This window comes from Eptesicus fuscus, chromosome 2, assembly GCF_027574615.1.
Source record: "Eptesicus fuscus isolate TK198812 chromosome 2, DD_ASM_mEF_20220401, whole genome shotgun sequence".
NCBI lineage: Eukaryota > Metazoa > Chordata > Mammalia > Chiroptera > Vespertilionidae > Eptesicus > Eptesicus fuscus.
In genome coordinates, this window is record NC_072474.1 from 70,662,353 (window position 1) to 70,677,028 (window position 14,676).

General features: G+C 34.9%; 2 protein-coding genes across 5 annotated transcripts in view; both read right to left on the reverse strand.

The window, feature by feature from the left end:
• EPGN (epithelial mitogen) overlaps positions 1-5,903 on the reverse strand; it is a 29,696-nt gene extending 23,793 nt beyond the window's left edge. For 2 of the 4 annotated variants that reach the window (XM_054728334.1, XM_054728340.1), the window contains exons 1-4: positions 5,811-5,903; positions 5,226-5,315; positions 1,875-1,983; positions 1,052-1,204 (exon numbers count right to left, since the gene is read on the reverse strand). In XM_054728334.1, the coding sequence (XP_054584309.1) occupies positions 1,052-1,204; positions 1,875-1,983; positions 5,226-5,315; positions 5,811-5,853 (395 nt within the window). In that variant the 5' untranslated portion in view covers positions 5,854-5,903. The remainder of the gene's footprint in view (positions 1-1,051; positions 1,205-1,874; positions 1,984-5,225; positions 5,316-5,810) is intronic. The other 2 variants (XM_054728348.1, XM_054728352.1) reach the window with 1 other exon arrangement.
• A 4,174-nt stretch (positions 5,904-10,077) lies between these two features.
• The window catches only part of MTHFD2L (methylenetetrahydrofolate dehydrogenase (NADP+ dependent) 2 like), a 97,946-nt gene continuing 93,347 nt past the window's right edge, over positions 10,078-14,676 (reverse strand). Inside the window, exon 7 of the mRNA XM_054728353.1 lies at positions 10,078-11,386. Coding sequence (XP_054584328.1) covers positions 11,274-11,386 — 113 coding nt within the window. The 3' untranslated portion in view covers positions 10,078-11,273. The remainder of the gene's footprint in view (positions 11,387-14,676) is intronic.

A 14,676-nucleotide genomic window follows, 5' to 3' on the forward strand; every position in this document is an offset into this window, starting at 1 on the left:
GGAGTCAGGCTGAGACTTGACTTTAGCAAATACCACATCTTTGCTTACCTTCTTCCTCTGCTCTAGCTTTCCTTACTTCCTTATAGGTCCTACTTTAGGGCATCTCTTGACCAAACACTTGCACAGGAATCCCCATTTTGTGTTCTGCTTTTAGGGAACCTGACCTCAGACAGCAGTCTTATTAACATTAAAAGGTCTACTTCCTTTCCCCCACTCTTTTTGGTTCCTTAGGCAATTGATATAATAATATCAATTGATATAACATATTTCATATGAATTGTTCTATAATTGATATAACATTTTATTCTTTCTAAGATGCAATTATTAAGCAACCAAAATTTTTTCTTATTTTGATAGTCAGTCTTGATCACTTTTAAAATTAAAACTTAGTTAATAGAGTATGCCAGGGAAATGTATTTATACTTTTTTCTTTAATTTAGCTCACATCATTTCTTGAGTTTCCCTAGCTACATGGATTTAAGGGAAAAAATTACCAGTGTGGATACATCAGAAATAAGAATTAATACACAAGTAACTTATACTTAGTGGATCCAGCTTATCTTCTTAAACTTCTAGCAGTAGATAATATCTTCTGAATATACCTTCAATTGATTGTTTGGAAGTAAATGGCCCATGTTTGCCACACTCTTTATTCATTTAATATTCATTTCTTGATTTCTTCATTCAACAAATATATACAGAGTGTCTATTGTGTGCCAGGCACAGTATTTGGCACTGAATATATAATTTTGAACAAGACATACTTTTCACTACCCTTGTGGAGCTTACTGGCCTCTTCATTTGTAACTTTGATGTAGGCAGACAGAGGATGGAGGGAAATTGGAGCTATCTTATTGCAACTGCAGGTAAATTTTCACTGCTAATCTGAGTTTATGAGAAAATGTATCAAAACAAATATGTAGGAACTAGCCAGATTTGCAGCCAGATTTTCACTAAAAAATTTAACCTGGTACATTGTAGGGGCTCAATAAATATTGTTCAAATGAACGAGTACCCAGTGACTTCATATTTTGTGTGTTTTTTTCCATACCTCTTTCTTATGTAGCAGTAAAAAATAGCAAGAAAGCCACTTAATAATATTCCGACGCCAATCCAAATTGCAATGTATTTTTCATAAGAATTTACAGCATATGAAGTTAAGGTCAAATGCTCACACCTTTCTCCAGTATAACCAGTAAAACACCTTTACAAAAAGAAAAAAATGAATAATTTTAAGATTCACAACGACAGAAATACAAAGAAAAGAATGTTTCAAAGAATGAAGATGCAAATACCAAATGAAAGCCAATCTGTTACAGGTATTGAAGAAGCTATGTATTTTACAATAATCATTTCATTAAGACCTCATATCAATGTACCTTTCCTCATTGGTAAAATGAAGATAGTACGTGTGCTTTATGCCTTGATCTAGAAAATTTACTCTTATATAGGAAGATGCTGAGCAAATCAATGATCATCAAAATAGTATTTTAGTTGCTCTAGAACTCTCTATTCTCCAAGTGTTTTTACCATACCCTATTTCATTTCATCCTAATCACATTTGCATGATGTTAAAATGCTGATATGGATTCGGTAGTTTTGAGGTGGAGCATAAGCTTCTGCATTCCTAACAAGCTACCAGGTTCACAGATGCTGCTAATCTGGGAACCATATATTTGAGTAATGAGGATTAGGTAGCTTAGAAAAAGACTCCTTAGATATTCAACTACAAAGAGAATTGGTGAGTCACGATCAGATCATGTACCCTTTTATCTCTCCATAAAATAGAGGTGTGTGGAAATGTACTGTGTGAAACACCAGAGGCATAAATTCTTCTGTTGCCTCTAGGACTTGGACAGTTCTTTGCAAATTACCTGCAGATGGCTTTCTTCAACTCATGATGGAAGGCACAAACACCATTGATGCAGTAACTATCGTGGTGTTCCAGGCAAGGATGTGAGAACTTCAAGGCTATTGGTCCTTCTGTGCCGTCATATAGGATAAAGGAGAAATAATATTAACAGATGAAGTAGGTCACATTTTTATAGTAGGTTTATAACATGTTAAAGAGACCTTTAATTTTGATATTCTATGGGTGCTCTGTCCACTGAACTATTGATTGGTTCCCTTGGCAGGTTATATTCACAAAGCTTAGGTTAATATCACCTAGACATATAATTAATTAATTAGGGGATGGAGGTAAATTTCATTCTTTAGAAGCTACATAGTAAGGGATAGATACAAGTTTGCCAAAAGGTGGCAGCATCAACTCTAGTTTTAGAGGCTTTCTAGAGCAAGGCTTCCGAAATGTATGCCTGAATGCTAATAAGTATAGAAGATCTCACACAATTTTTTCATTCTCTCCTTTACACCTAAGAAGTCAGCGCATAGAAAGATTTGGGTTTATAATTGTGAGACAATGAACTTGATTTCTCTTTTCCCAGAGGAGCATGAGATGAGAACTCCCTCTTATGTGGACTGCCGTGAGTGGCTAATTGAAAAGGGAATATTTTCTCTAACTGATTTCAGAAGAGATATGGTTATGACCTACACAAGAAGCCAGAAACAACTTATGGCCCGGGCTTAACATAGTTAAGACAGTACTTTCAAATATCATTTAGAAATTTTATTCACTTAAGAGACATTATGAAATAGTGGGAAAAGCCTTGGAGTTGGAACTTAAAAACCTGGGTTTTGATTTCTAACTCTTATACTGTGCAAGTGGCCACACTTGATAGAACTTTTGTGGCCAAGTGTCCAGAAGCTTCTTTATGGGAAACCCCCCCGGGGGAAGCTGCAATGTGGCAAAATGTATTTCCTTCAGGATGCTTACTCTTCATTCCCTGATGTACTCAGGACATATGCTTATATAACCCCTGGGGTTTCTGAAGTGGAAAGCACAGTGGTAAAACTGTATAACTGAGTCCTCTTTGCTATACTTTCATTGCTGATTCTTAAATTTTTCTCAAATAGATTTAGTAGCATTTTATTTTGTTATTGTTATGAATAAATATGTCATGAATAGCTCCTCATCCTTAGTTATGTTGCACAATATTTGTCTTGCTAAGCAGATTAAGACACTCCTATTTATTTGTTCAGATCTAAAAAGGCAGACTTTTTTTTAATAATAAAAATACTAAATTTTTAAGTCCTAAGACACCAACAAGATCCCATGTTGTAGAACTTCTTTTTAGTTGAGAACACATAATATTATCTTAAGATGCACATTCATGTGGAGTCATTAATCTATTTTCTCATTTTAATAATTAATTCTGAAGCAGTGAGAATTTTGCATTATAAACTGAGTTAGGTTCTTCCTACTTCAAGACTAGAACCTGAATCAAGATTTGCTAGAAAATGTGAGACCTGAAAGAAAACATTTCCAAAGAAAGGGTATGCTATAGAGATTCATCTTTTCTATAAAAATCTGGATTCAGGTTAAATAAAAAGCAAGGAAAAACTAAAGTTCTCCATCAAGAAAGCAAGGGGGAAATGATAGAGATATATTCAATCACTTTTATTTTCATTGTTATTACCTGTAACTTGGAGAATTTTACTTGCAGTTCCCTATTAAGAAAGAAAAAAGTGGTCTGGGCATAATGTTATGAACTCAGTCATAGAGAGAAGCCATATTTTAATTTTCTGCAGTATTATTTTCTACTAAACAGATTTCTTTCCCTTTTTGTTCAAAAGCTCAGAAGACAGGAAGACATAAAAGTCTTTCTAAACCCTACACTTATTTTGGTTTGCAGATTAATAGATATTTAAAAGTTCAAATGGGCCTTGACCGGTTTGGCTCAGTGGAGAGTGCCTCGGCCTGCAGACTGAAGGGTCCCAGGTTCGATTCCAGTCAAGGGCATGTACCTTGGTTGCGGGCACATCCCCAGTGGAGGAGGAGGGTGCGGGAAGCAGCTGATCAATGTTTCTCTCTCATCGATGTTTCTAACTCTCTATCCCTCTCCCTTCCTCTCTGTAAAAAATCAATAAAATACATATTGTTAAAAAGTTCAATGGGTGGGAGCAGGGTGGAGAGAGTTACTGGTAATGGGGAGGGTGGCGGTGAGGGGAAAGGGAAACATTTGTAATGCTTTCAACAATAAAGATAAAATTTTAAAAACTCAAATGGGCAAAAATATTTCAAATACATTTTTAAATTTAAAATTATTGGTGAAATGAATTTTTTAAATATATTTTATTGATTTTTTACAGAGAGGAAGGGAGAGGGAGAGAGAGTTAGAAACATCGATGAGAGAGAAACATCAATCAGCTGCCTCCTGCACACCCCCTACTGGGCATGTGCCCATAACCAAGGTACATGCCCTTGACCAGAATCGAACCTGGGATCCTTGAATCTGCAGGCTGACGCTCTATCCACTGAGCCAAACTGGTTAGAGCAGTGAAATTAATTCCTAATTATTACTACCTCATATTCAGAAACAAAATATTTGACTTAATCCTTTTTATTTGCCTGGCGCTGAGAGCATCATATGGCATTTCCTCTGTCCTATGTCACATCACTGATCCCCACATCAGGGGGCAGTATGTGATTTGTGTGAAAATCATAACCATGCAGTACACAGGTCTTGGCAGGTTACAAGCTTTCCAAGTTCACATCTAAGAGTTTAAACAGGTTTGAAAATACGCTGATGCTCAACAGCAGTGGGAAGCTATTCAAGTAATAATAATAACAAAATAAGAAATAAAAAGTGGGTAGAGGAGTTAGAAAATATAGCCTATGTTAAAAAAACAACAAAAGCCCCTCAAAAGAAACAAGGAAAAAATATTTCCAAAGATGAGGGGACATGAATTAAGATTTCATTTTGTAGCCATAATTTCTTTGGCTGCAAAGCTCATAGTCACAGATCAAAATATAATGCCAAAATGGTGACAAATTACCCCTGGACACATGTGAGTTACAGGGAACCAAGCATGAATCAAGCAGAAAATGTGACATGTTTAAATTAACATTCAGGAAAAGTAACTGGAGACATTTCTTTAATTTCCTCACTTCCTCCTTTTAAAAAGCTAATTCTTTGCAGACCCAATTACCTGTCACTTCGATTTAACATCATCATGCTAAGAGTTGATTATCTCATCATAAAATATATATTAAACATTTTCTAATGTTGCTCTTATTACAATCCAAATTCTCTCAAAAATTAAGAAGTCCCTTGAAATGCAAGGGAAATAATTTAAGGGAAGTCCCAAAATTGCAAACAAAATACCTTTTGTTTTGTTAACTGTCCAATTACTTGGCTGGGTTTTGATTGCGAGTGTCAAGTTCAAGGCCACCTCTTCACTTAATGCTGCCATTGCTGTATGAAGAGGGAAAAGGTATCTTTAGCAGGTGAGCCCCCTTCTATGTATAAGCAACAGACTGAAAGTTATTCTATTTATTTCCTTTATGTTTTATTTTGAATCCATTTACATTTGAGATCCATAACCTAAGTAGGGCAACTTCTTGACAGTTTCTCATCCATATTCCGTCCATTAACTATATTATAATTATATAAAATAGAGACACATTAATATTTAAGAGAAAGCGAATATATTTATATTCTGATTTAATCACGAGGATGCTGTCATATAGTAGTTAAAATGTATTAACCTCCTTTCAGTTTTATAAAGCAAATGTGTATTAGGAGAGGAACATACATTACATAAGAAATTAAATTAATTCAGATTCCTTGCACTAATCTTTGTCATGAAGAACAACTATGAAAAGCCAACTTCTCACTAATTGAGAGAAAACAAATCCATTTCACATTTTACACTGACACAAAGTTAACAAAGAAGAAGAAACCACCTACCATTGAATAAGAGACAGACTGACACTGAAACCCTGAGAGCCATCTCCTGTCCTTGCTGACAGTACCTGCTCTTCTCCGCCTCACTGGTGGAAGGCTTTTATGGAGCACTCGGAGTCTTTCTTGCATTTATATTTGATGAAGCGTCATCTGGCAGTTACCAATCAAAAAAATATGTACTCCTGGCAGCAACTTAAAGCCTCAAGGCGCTCACACCCCGGGTGAGGATATCTGTGTTATCTCCCAACATGATCAAGTTTTCCTTTGAAACACTTATTTCCTGTTACCTGTGGGCATAATCGGGAAAGTAAAAGTGCTTAAAACAATAAAAAAAGAATCTGACGTCAGGAAAGGCCCCAGTGGTGTAAAGAGGATTGTACCTGCTCCAACGCTCCTAGCAACCTCTATCAGATTCCAATAAAGGGAGTTTTGATATTTGCAAACTAGGAAACAGCATAACCTGTTAATAAAAGAAATATTCCTGCCACTTGCCCTACCTTTCAGTACAGACTGGGTTTCATTGCAAATCAAGATATTTTGTCACTTAGTGGCAGGGGAGAACAATTTCATTTGTGTAAAAACAGAGGTTTCATATTCCATTTTAGTTTTTGATATCTCATTTTATTATTACACGTTCTGCACAAATGATTGTTTTTAATTGTATAACATTTACCATTATGTCATTCTGCCATTTAATATTTTTCTGAATAAATGAAATGGGCTACTAAGTTCTGGGAACTACATTGCTTAAATTTGTGCCCCAAATGAGTAGACTAGAGAGAGGACCAGGAAAACACAATAATAATAATAACAATAATAATAACATAATACATTTTCCATTGAAATAAAATTAAAATATTTAGGTTGGTACATCTAATGAATAGAAATTTTAAAACTTAACACAACATTCAAAATTTTCTCATTGTTAATCTAGTGCCATTTAAAAGGCCAAAACATGTAATTAATGTTAGTACATATTGTGACTATGAGGAGTTTCTCATACGTTTTTACTGGTCCCAAATTGTTGTGAACAATTTATAAATACGTTCTGCAGAGTTGTCGTGACTTTCTCTCAGGAATTTCAGTTGCTCATATTTTCTATACTGTTTATATTTTCTAAAGCTGTTTAAGTCAAGATAGTTTATCATTTGCATCACGTCCACCCAGCACATTCAATTTACCAGAAAGGATCCCTAACACTATTCAAACATGAATTTGGCTTTAAAAGGCACACAAGAATGAGCTTGTTGAACTCATTATAACTTGGGCAATCACTTACCACAGGCGTCATCATTTAAAGTTAAAAGAATATATAGTCCTTGGCTCACTTTAAATGTGCCTACATTTTGTTTTCTAGTTCTGTGGAGTTTTTTTTCAACTATTTATTAAGATAATTTCTGGATAATATTTCTCCTAGGCCAATATTATTTGAATTATAAGTCAAATAATCATCTTGTGAACCACTGGTGAGGATTTAAGAAGGAATCATTTACAAAAGATTCAGTAAACTGTCACAACCCATTGTAGTTTTTAGAGGAAGAAGCTAGGACTAATGTCAAATACCTTTATTTTGAAGACTGGGGCATAGAAGTACAACCAACCATCTTTGTAATAACTATTAACTGGTGCTTCCAAGGTGCTTTGCATTTTACAAAAGCTTTTTGCACACATTACAATTCTTTGTTCAGTAATCCTGGTCCTAACACTTCCAGCATCCATCATACAGTTAATCTGTCTTAAGTGAATAAAGAAATTAACAACAGGTCTTGTTTTTACTCTCATATTACAATAAGAAATGAAGGCTCAAAAGAATTAAGTGACTTGCCAAAGGCCATGCCCCAGAGTTAAGACTTGCATCTGTGCTCTGATTCCAGACATATGCACTTTCCATTTCCCCAGCTGTGCCCTCTGGTAGGAGTGGGTATACTGCTCTCAGAGGAATTCTCTTAATTATCTCCTAAAATCAAGCTTCAAATAAACTACCTTTATCATTGGAATCTAAATATTAACTGTTGCTTTCATACACATTTGGGTTTAGAGAAATGGATCAGTGTCTCTCCAGATGTTTCCCTATTCTGGTGAGTTGGGCTACATAATAAAGAAACTCATCTGCCACTTCAGCTTAAGGTTTATATCAGAAAATAGCTCTGAGTCATCCCACATGCTTCTTTTCCTCTGATGGATCCCACTTACATTCTCTGTAGGAGAGACTCCAATCTTCACTTCTTCAATCCTCTCTTCAGAAAGTCCTTTCTCCAATCCTGAAAAATCGGTGAGATGGGTGTTGTAAGGTGGCTTCATTGTTATCTATTCATTCTTGATACACATTAGAGCAGGTTGGAGGGAGGAAGGAGAAGGCTGAGAGCTGCAACACTCCACTATCATTTTCCCCTCCTACGTACCATTTTTTGCCTTTTTAAAATTTATTCATCTTGCTCCTCTAGTCATAAGCATCTCTGCAAGTGTCTTCACACCCCTTCCCTTCCCCTTCCTTTTCTTTCTCCTTCCTTTTCCTCTCTTCTTCTCTTATTTCCTTTCCTTTCTGTTTTTCTTGCTCTTTTACTAACTCAACCAAACTTTGATGCTAGATATTGGCAGGAAATGGTATTCTTATGGATTCAGTTGTCATTCACTCATTTATTCATTCATAAAATAATGAATGCCTGCAACATTCATGGCACTGGGCTGGATGTTATGATGTATGCAGGACAAATAGACAAATCCTGTGTGGATTCTGACCTCAAGGAACTAAAGGGAGACAAGGAAAATACATACATGGGTGTTGTAAGGGTAGGAACTGATAACTCCCATGAATGTCTACATAAACTCTAAGAGCTCAGGGGTGGGACTTAAACTCTCCCAGCAGTTGCCATGGATAAGTTTCAATTGAAGTAAACCTTAAATAATAAGTAGGATTTGGACATATACTGATACAAGAAAGGATTCTTGGTGAGGGGAGAAGCAGGCAGAATGGTGTAGTGAAAAGAGTGGGTTCTGGATCATATCATCCCAACAGACTTGTTTCAAATTCCAATGCTGCCTTCATCATCCACTTGGCTTTGGCTGAGACTTTAATAACCCAAAAAGCAAATTTTCTCATCTATCAAATGGTGATTGTCAGTACCAAAAAGAAAATAAAGCATTTAGCATATGATAGGTTCTCTATTTAGGACAACTGTTACTACTGAACAAATACAGAAAGACAGGGTGTGCATAAATGGTCGATTCTTGCCTCCATGTTTTTGTATTATTATTGTTCAATCCCAATTAATTCTGTAGGGTCATTTTTTACAGATACTTTTAGGAGAAGGCAATTTACTTTTCCAAAGTTTCTGCACAAAGTCATCATATGTCTTTTATGGACTCCAAATATTTAAAAGTAAAGTCACGATACCAACAAACCAACAAGGCTGCCTCCTTGGCCACATTTTAATCAGGCTCCTGTGGGTCCTCTTCTTGACCAGGTCTTGACTTGGCATGCTTGGCCCAGTTTTAGAAAAGGATCTTGCTAAGTCAGTATATGGACCACCCCCCATATCTGACCAAGTTTCTCTTCCCCCAATTCTTAATATCATAAGTCAATGGTGGTAAGGTAGTTTAGCAAGAGTCCCCCAACCCTTGGCACTAATCAAGTTCCTCTTAATAATTTTCCATCCACTGATCCCTTCATTCTGCTCATTGGCTATAAATCCCTAGCTGTCTTTGCTGTATTGGGAGTTGAGTTCAATCTCTATTGCTATAGTCTTGAGCCTATTTCTATAGTCTTAAATAAAATATTTCTTACCATTTTTAACAAAGATCAGACTCATTTTTCCTTTACAGTATTTTAATTAGTTTATGGAAAGGCTCACTCCTGAATTTTAGCCTAGCCATAGGGGCAAAAACCTTTAAAAAATAACCCCTCCTCACTTTGGGGAAAGCAGGGTGGGCTCAAAATGACAGATTTCACCTTTTCAGTGCACATATATTTTTGGTCATTTTGTTTGTTTTGAGAATTTGCAGCCCTTAAAAATTAAAAAAGGCCCATTTCTGAAATGTTTGTGTGAGAGCTTTAAATTTAAACTTCTGTCAGGGTTATCAGACAAAGATGATCTAGGCTGATTGTGGAATGAGCCATAGGACCTTTACTTTCCTGCTTGAAAAACTTGTACATTTCTCAGCATGCTGTAAAGAAACAGATAATAAATATATGAACAAATAAACTTAAAGATATCTTAAGGAAAAAAGACAGGCATTCTTATTCAAATTGTTTTTATTATATAGTTAAAATACTATTAATCATAAACATCCAATTTATTCTCACATACATAATAAGTATACACATCATTAAAAACATGCATTGGGTAAGAATGATTATTGGTACATAAATATACTGGGATTTGAGTATGAAAACAATACAATTATGTGGCTAGAGCAGTCTCAAGATACCTTCAACTGAGAGTCACATGTATTTCCTAATTTAAATTGTGTTAGAAGCATGGCATCTACTTTGAGAACCAAATGCTGTAAGAAAAAAGGGTAGAACTGTGGGAAAGAAAACAGATTTTTTGTCATATTCTAATGTTTAACATTGGCACATTGTTTGTGTGTTTTCCCAATTGATTTCTGCATTTGTGAAAAATCATAATTTGTTCTTTAATGAAGGCCTCACTCATAATATGTCATCTTTTCCTGATCTTTGTGGGAAAAGACCACCTTAGTTTTGTTTTGTGCATTTGTTTGCTTTTGGATTTTCTATTATTCCTCAAAGAAGGCACTGTCTACATATTTTTCTAGAACAACAAAGAAGTTACATGTAAACCTAGTACATTCTTATTACATTTTTACTATAACAAGTAGTCATTTATAATTTCATATAATCATTATCTTCCCAAGCAGCACTGAATTTTTTGTTCTCCTTGTATATTTCTCTTTCCTTGATTGAACATTATTTACTATTAGGATGCCTTATAGGATGCATTTAGGAGATATATAAGATCAATATTTTACTTTTTGTATGTATCTTTCTTTTAGCAAGTTAGTTCTTTTTTAGCATATGATATAGAACTAAAATATTTAAAAATTGATCATGCTTATGGCAAAACCTGAATTACATTTTACATGGGTGTCCATTTGGCTGACAAAACATTTGTTGAAAACATATGGCATGTGATATTTAATTGTGTAAAATATATTATTCATTATGAGCCCTTTATTGTTTTAATATTATGAACAAATATTATTCATAAAGTAAATGTTACCAATGTTTCCATTGGAATTGTTTTGTTTGTTTTTTCCCTAAAACTCAAAATCTGTTAGCAGGAAATGCATAAAGTTGTGTGAATCCTCTGATCCACAATGATTCCATCCATGAAAAAATAAATATAATGTAGAAATAAATAGCTTTGTAGTAAAATATAAAGGATTTTCCCCCTTGTCAAGTAAATAAATAGCATGATTTCAGCTTGCTTCGTTCTTTCATGCGGCCTAGTAAATGACTCTTTTAGCTGCCAGGAGTGTGTTCTTCAGAAGCATGGCCACCGTCATGGGTCCCACGCCTCCTGGAACTGGAGTGATGAAGCCAGCCTTCTTCTTTACAGCTAATGGAGGAAACAGAAAGTACTCTTCACTTTTACATTTTTCTGGGAAGTTTATATTTTTTAACATACTGAACTGTTAAAAGATAAACTGAGGCACTAAAAAATTTTTTAAGTTTATTTGAGCATTTATCGATTGCAATTGGGCAGCGCCAAACCGGAAGTGGTTAGGAGAGCTCCACTGACAGAACTCGGGAGAGGCTTTTTGTTTAAAAAATTGTGCTTATTTTTTCAATTACAGTAGACATGAAATATTATATTAGTTTCAGGTATAGAAAAAAGTAATTAGACATATGAAGTGATCGGGCAGAGACCTTTATAGAGAAAAGGGGGGAGCAAAGTCAGCAAGTTATTGAAGGATAGAGCTTTGAGTCTAGCTGGATGTTTGTGACTAGTGGTCTTTAGGTTTGTACTTCATAACGTTAGTTCATTGAAAGGCTTAGATTTCTGTTTGCTTCCACAGGCTGCCATGGCATTAGAGCCACCTCAGTCTACTGGCCTCCTTATTTAATTAACTTAACAGAATACAGTAGATTTTTCTGCTCTACACATGTAACTAAAACAAAACAACTTCAAATTATTTTTATAATAAAGTAGACTATAACACACACACACACACACACACACTTAGACAAACATTCCTGTGTATGATATCTAGTGTGGAAAGAATACTTCTTTAATGCATAATCTGATATTATTAAACACATGCTATTTAGATGTATAGCCTTTTACAAGTTGGCTCATATATGCTTCTACATGAATCAAAATCAGCAGATGTCTTCTAGATCTTAAGTATTACTTTTGTAAAATTTATATTGCCTTCTGGAAATTTGGCTTATAAAATTTATATTTACCTTAGTTGAAGTATAGTATCAGGTGGCAATAATTCTTTAAAATCATATGAAAAGCAAAGCAATAATATTACTTGAAGAAAAGTCCAAGTAAGTTTAAAGACATCACACACACAAAAAAATCCAACTAGTGTGTATTATAAATCTTCTTATGATATGTAACAAAGTAAAGATAAGAATATTGTGATTTGGAAGATAATATTTTAGTTTTCCAAAAAGACTCTTTATATGAAGCATTCCCTTGCCATACTTCCATCCCACCCTATGCTGTAAAAGCCCTAGACTAGGTCCAGAGCCATGCTGTAAATAGCCTCACTATTCCTTCTACCTGGAATAATCTTCTACTATATCCAACTAAGAAACTCTTTATTAGTCTTTAAAAGCCAATAAAATGTCACCTGGCTATAATTTTTCTCAAAATCTCACCCCTCCAACATGAACCTCCACTCTTCGTTTCCAGGAACTTTATAGCTACCCCCGTCATGGATTTACACTGTGCTGTCGTTCTCTGCACTAGACACCAGGACTTAGAAGGCAGAACCAAGTCTTTGTGGTGGTGGAGGTTGTCATTTTCAATCTTTGAACTTCATGCACATGTTAGGTATTCACTACATTTTGATAAAGTGAACTAAATAGCCCTTGAAATTTAAAATCTAAAATCAATTTGCAGGAATATGTCAATGCTGTTGGTTGGATGCAAGCAATATCAAAACAATTTATCTCAAGCTAATTTCCTGGAAAACTCAAACTACTTATTTTTCCTGAGGCTGACAAACTGCATTTTTCGTTTTCTAATAAACTGACTTGATGACATGAGTAATGCCACCCAAGACCCTTTCTATATGATTAAAGAAGCAATGCCTTCAAATATTTTAGCAGTTCTCTAGCAGAAATGTACTATATAGATTACTACTACTATTTACACTGAAAGTGTATAAAATAATTGATTTGTAAAATACTAACTTTGAAATATTAATAGATGAAAATAAAATACTAAATAATACGGTAAATTAATAATCAAATACAAATTAAATCAATAGAAAACAAAATGATTTATTTCACAATCAAAAGATGGGTAAAAGCCAGGTTGGCATGGTTAAGCATCAATCTATGAACTAGGAGGTCACAGTTTGATTTCCAGTCAGGGCATATGCCCGAGTTGTGGGCTCAATCCCCAGTGTGGGGCATGCAGGAGGCAGCAGATCAATGATTCTCTCTCATCATTGATGTTTCTATCTCTCTCTCTCTCTCTCCTTCCTCTCTGAAATCAATAATAAGAAAAGGTAGATACAATTTATTATCTCAGGGAATCTATTGTGGGTATGTAATCATTTTTACATAATTTAATTTTCAACTTTGAAAAGTAAAGTGGCTTGAAATTATGAATATATTGAAAAAATAAATAACCATAGCTACTATCAATTGAGCCCCTACTACTTGCCAATAACTTCCTATACATTATCTTAATAATATTTAATTATTATTTGATTTTAATAGATGAGGAAAATGTGGTTCACTGAAGTCACTGGCTTACCACTCTCCTGTAGAGACATTGTTCAAAGCCAGGTTTGAAAAATTCTGTGATTGCATAATTCCACCCCTTCCCAGTACAACTGTATTACCATGACCTGAACAAATAGAAAAGTCCCAAGAAAGGCCAAAAATAAACTGCTTTCTCAAGGGTTAGGAGGACATTCTGAAAATAGAAACCAAGAGGAAAAAGTTCTAATCTAGTAATTTTCCTACATTTTTACTATAGGTGCTCATAGCTTATCATCTTTGGCTTATATCTAACTCTTCAAGTTACACATCTGGCTTAGCGGTCTGCGTCGCTTTCTTCCTGGATGTCAGGTCAGATAAACCACTTGTTTGCTTAGGTGTCATGACCCTTCTTTACCAACTTACATTTTCCACAACATGGTTACTATCGCATTCTTGTGCTCAAAAAGTGATCTTTGTGGGGAAGAAAGAGGGAATGGAAATGAGCTGTTTCCTGAAATAATACCTGCCCAATATGTGTAGCTTGTTTTTTGCATTTTCCCACAATTTACTGGTAGAAACTAACACAGTTATCCTGTCCTACCTATCATCTCACAGAATTAGAATATGTGATGGGTAATGCGTTTTCACCTGAACCAGAGTAGGGCTTCCCTGGACATCCATAAGCATTTATCAACAACAGAGCCCTGTAGATTATTATCTAGGCAGAAGTTTATGATATCACTGTGAATACCCCCTGGTTATTCAAATACTTGTTTCAGATATATTTTATCTTTAAAATAAAGTGAATAGATATGAAAATGAAATTTGTACATAGTCCTAAAAGGCAGACAGTAATGAATTTGTTAAATACATATCCTACATAATAAAAGGCTAATATGCAAATTATCCCCTTGACCAGGATTTCAACTGGGAGTTCAACCAAAGTTTGACCAGGGTGTG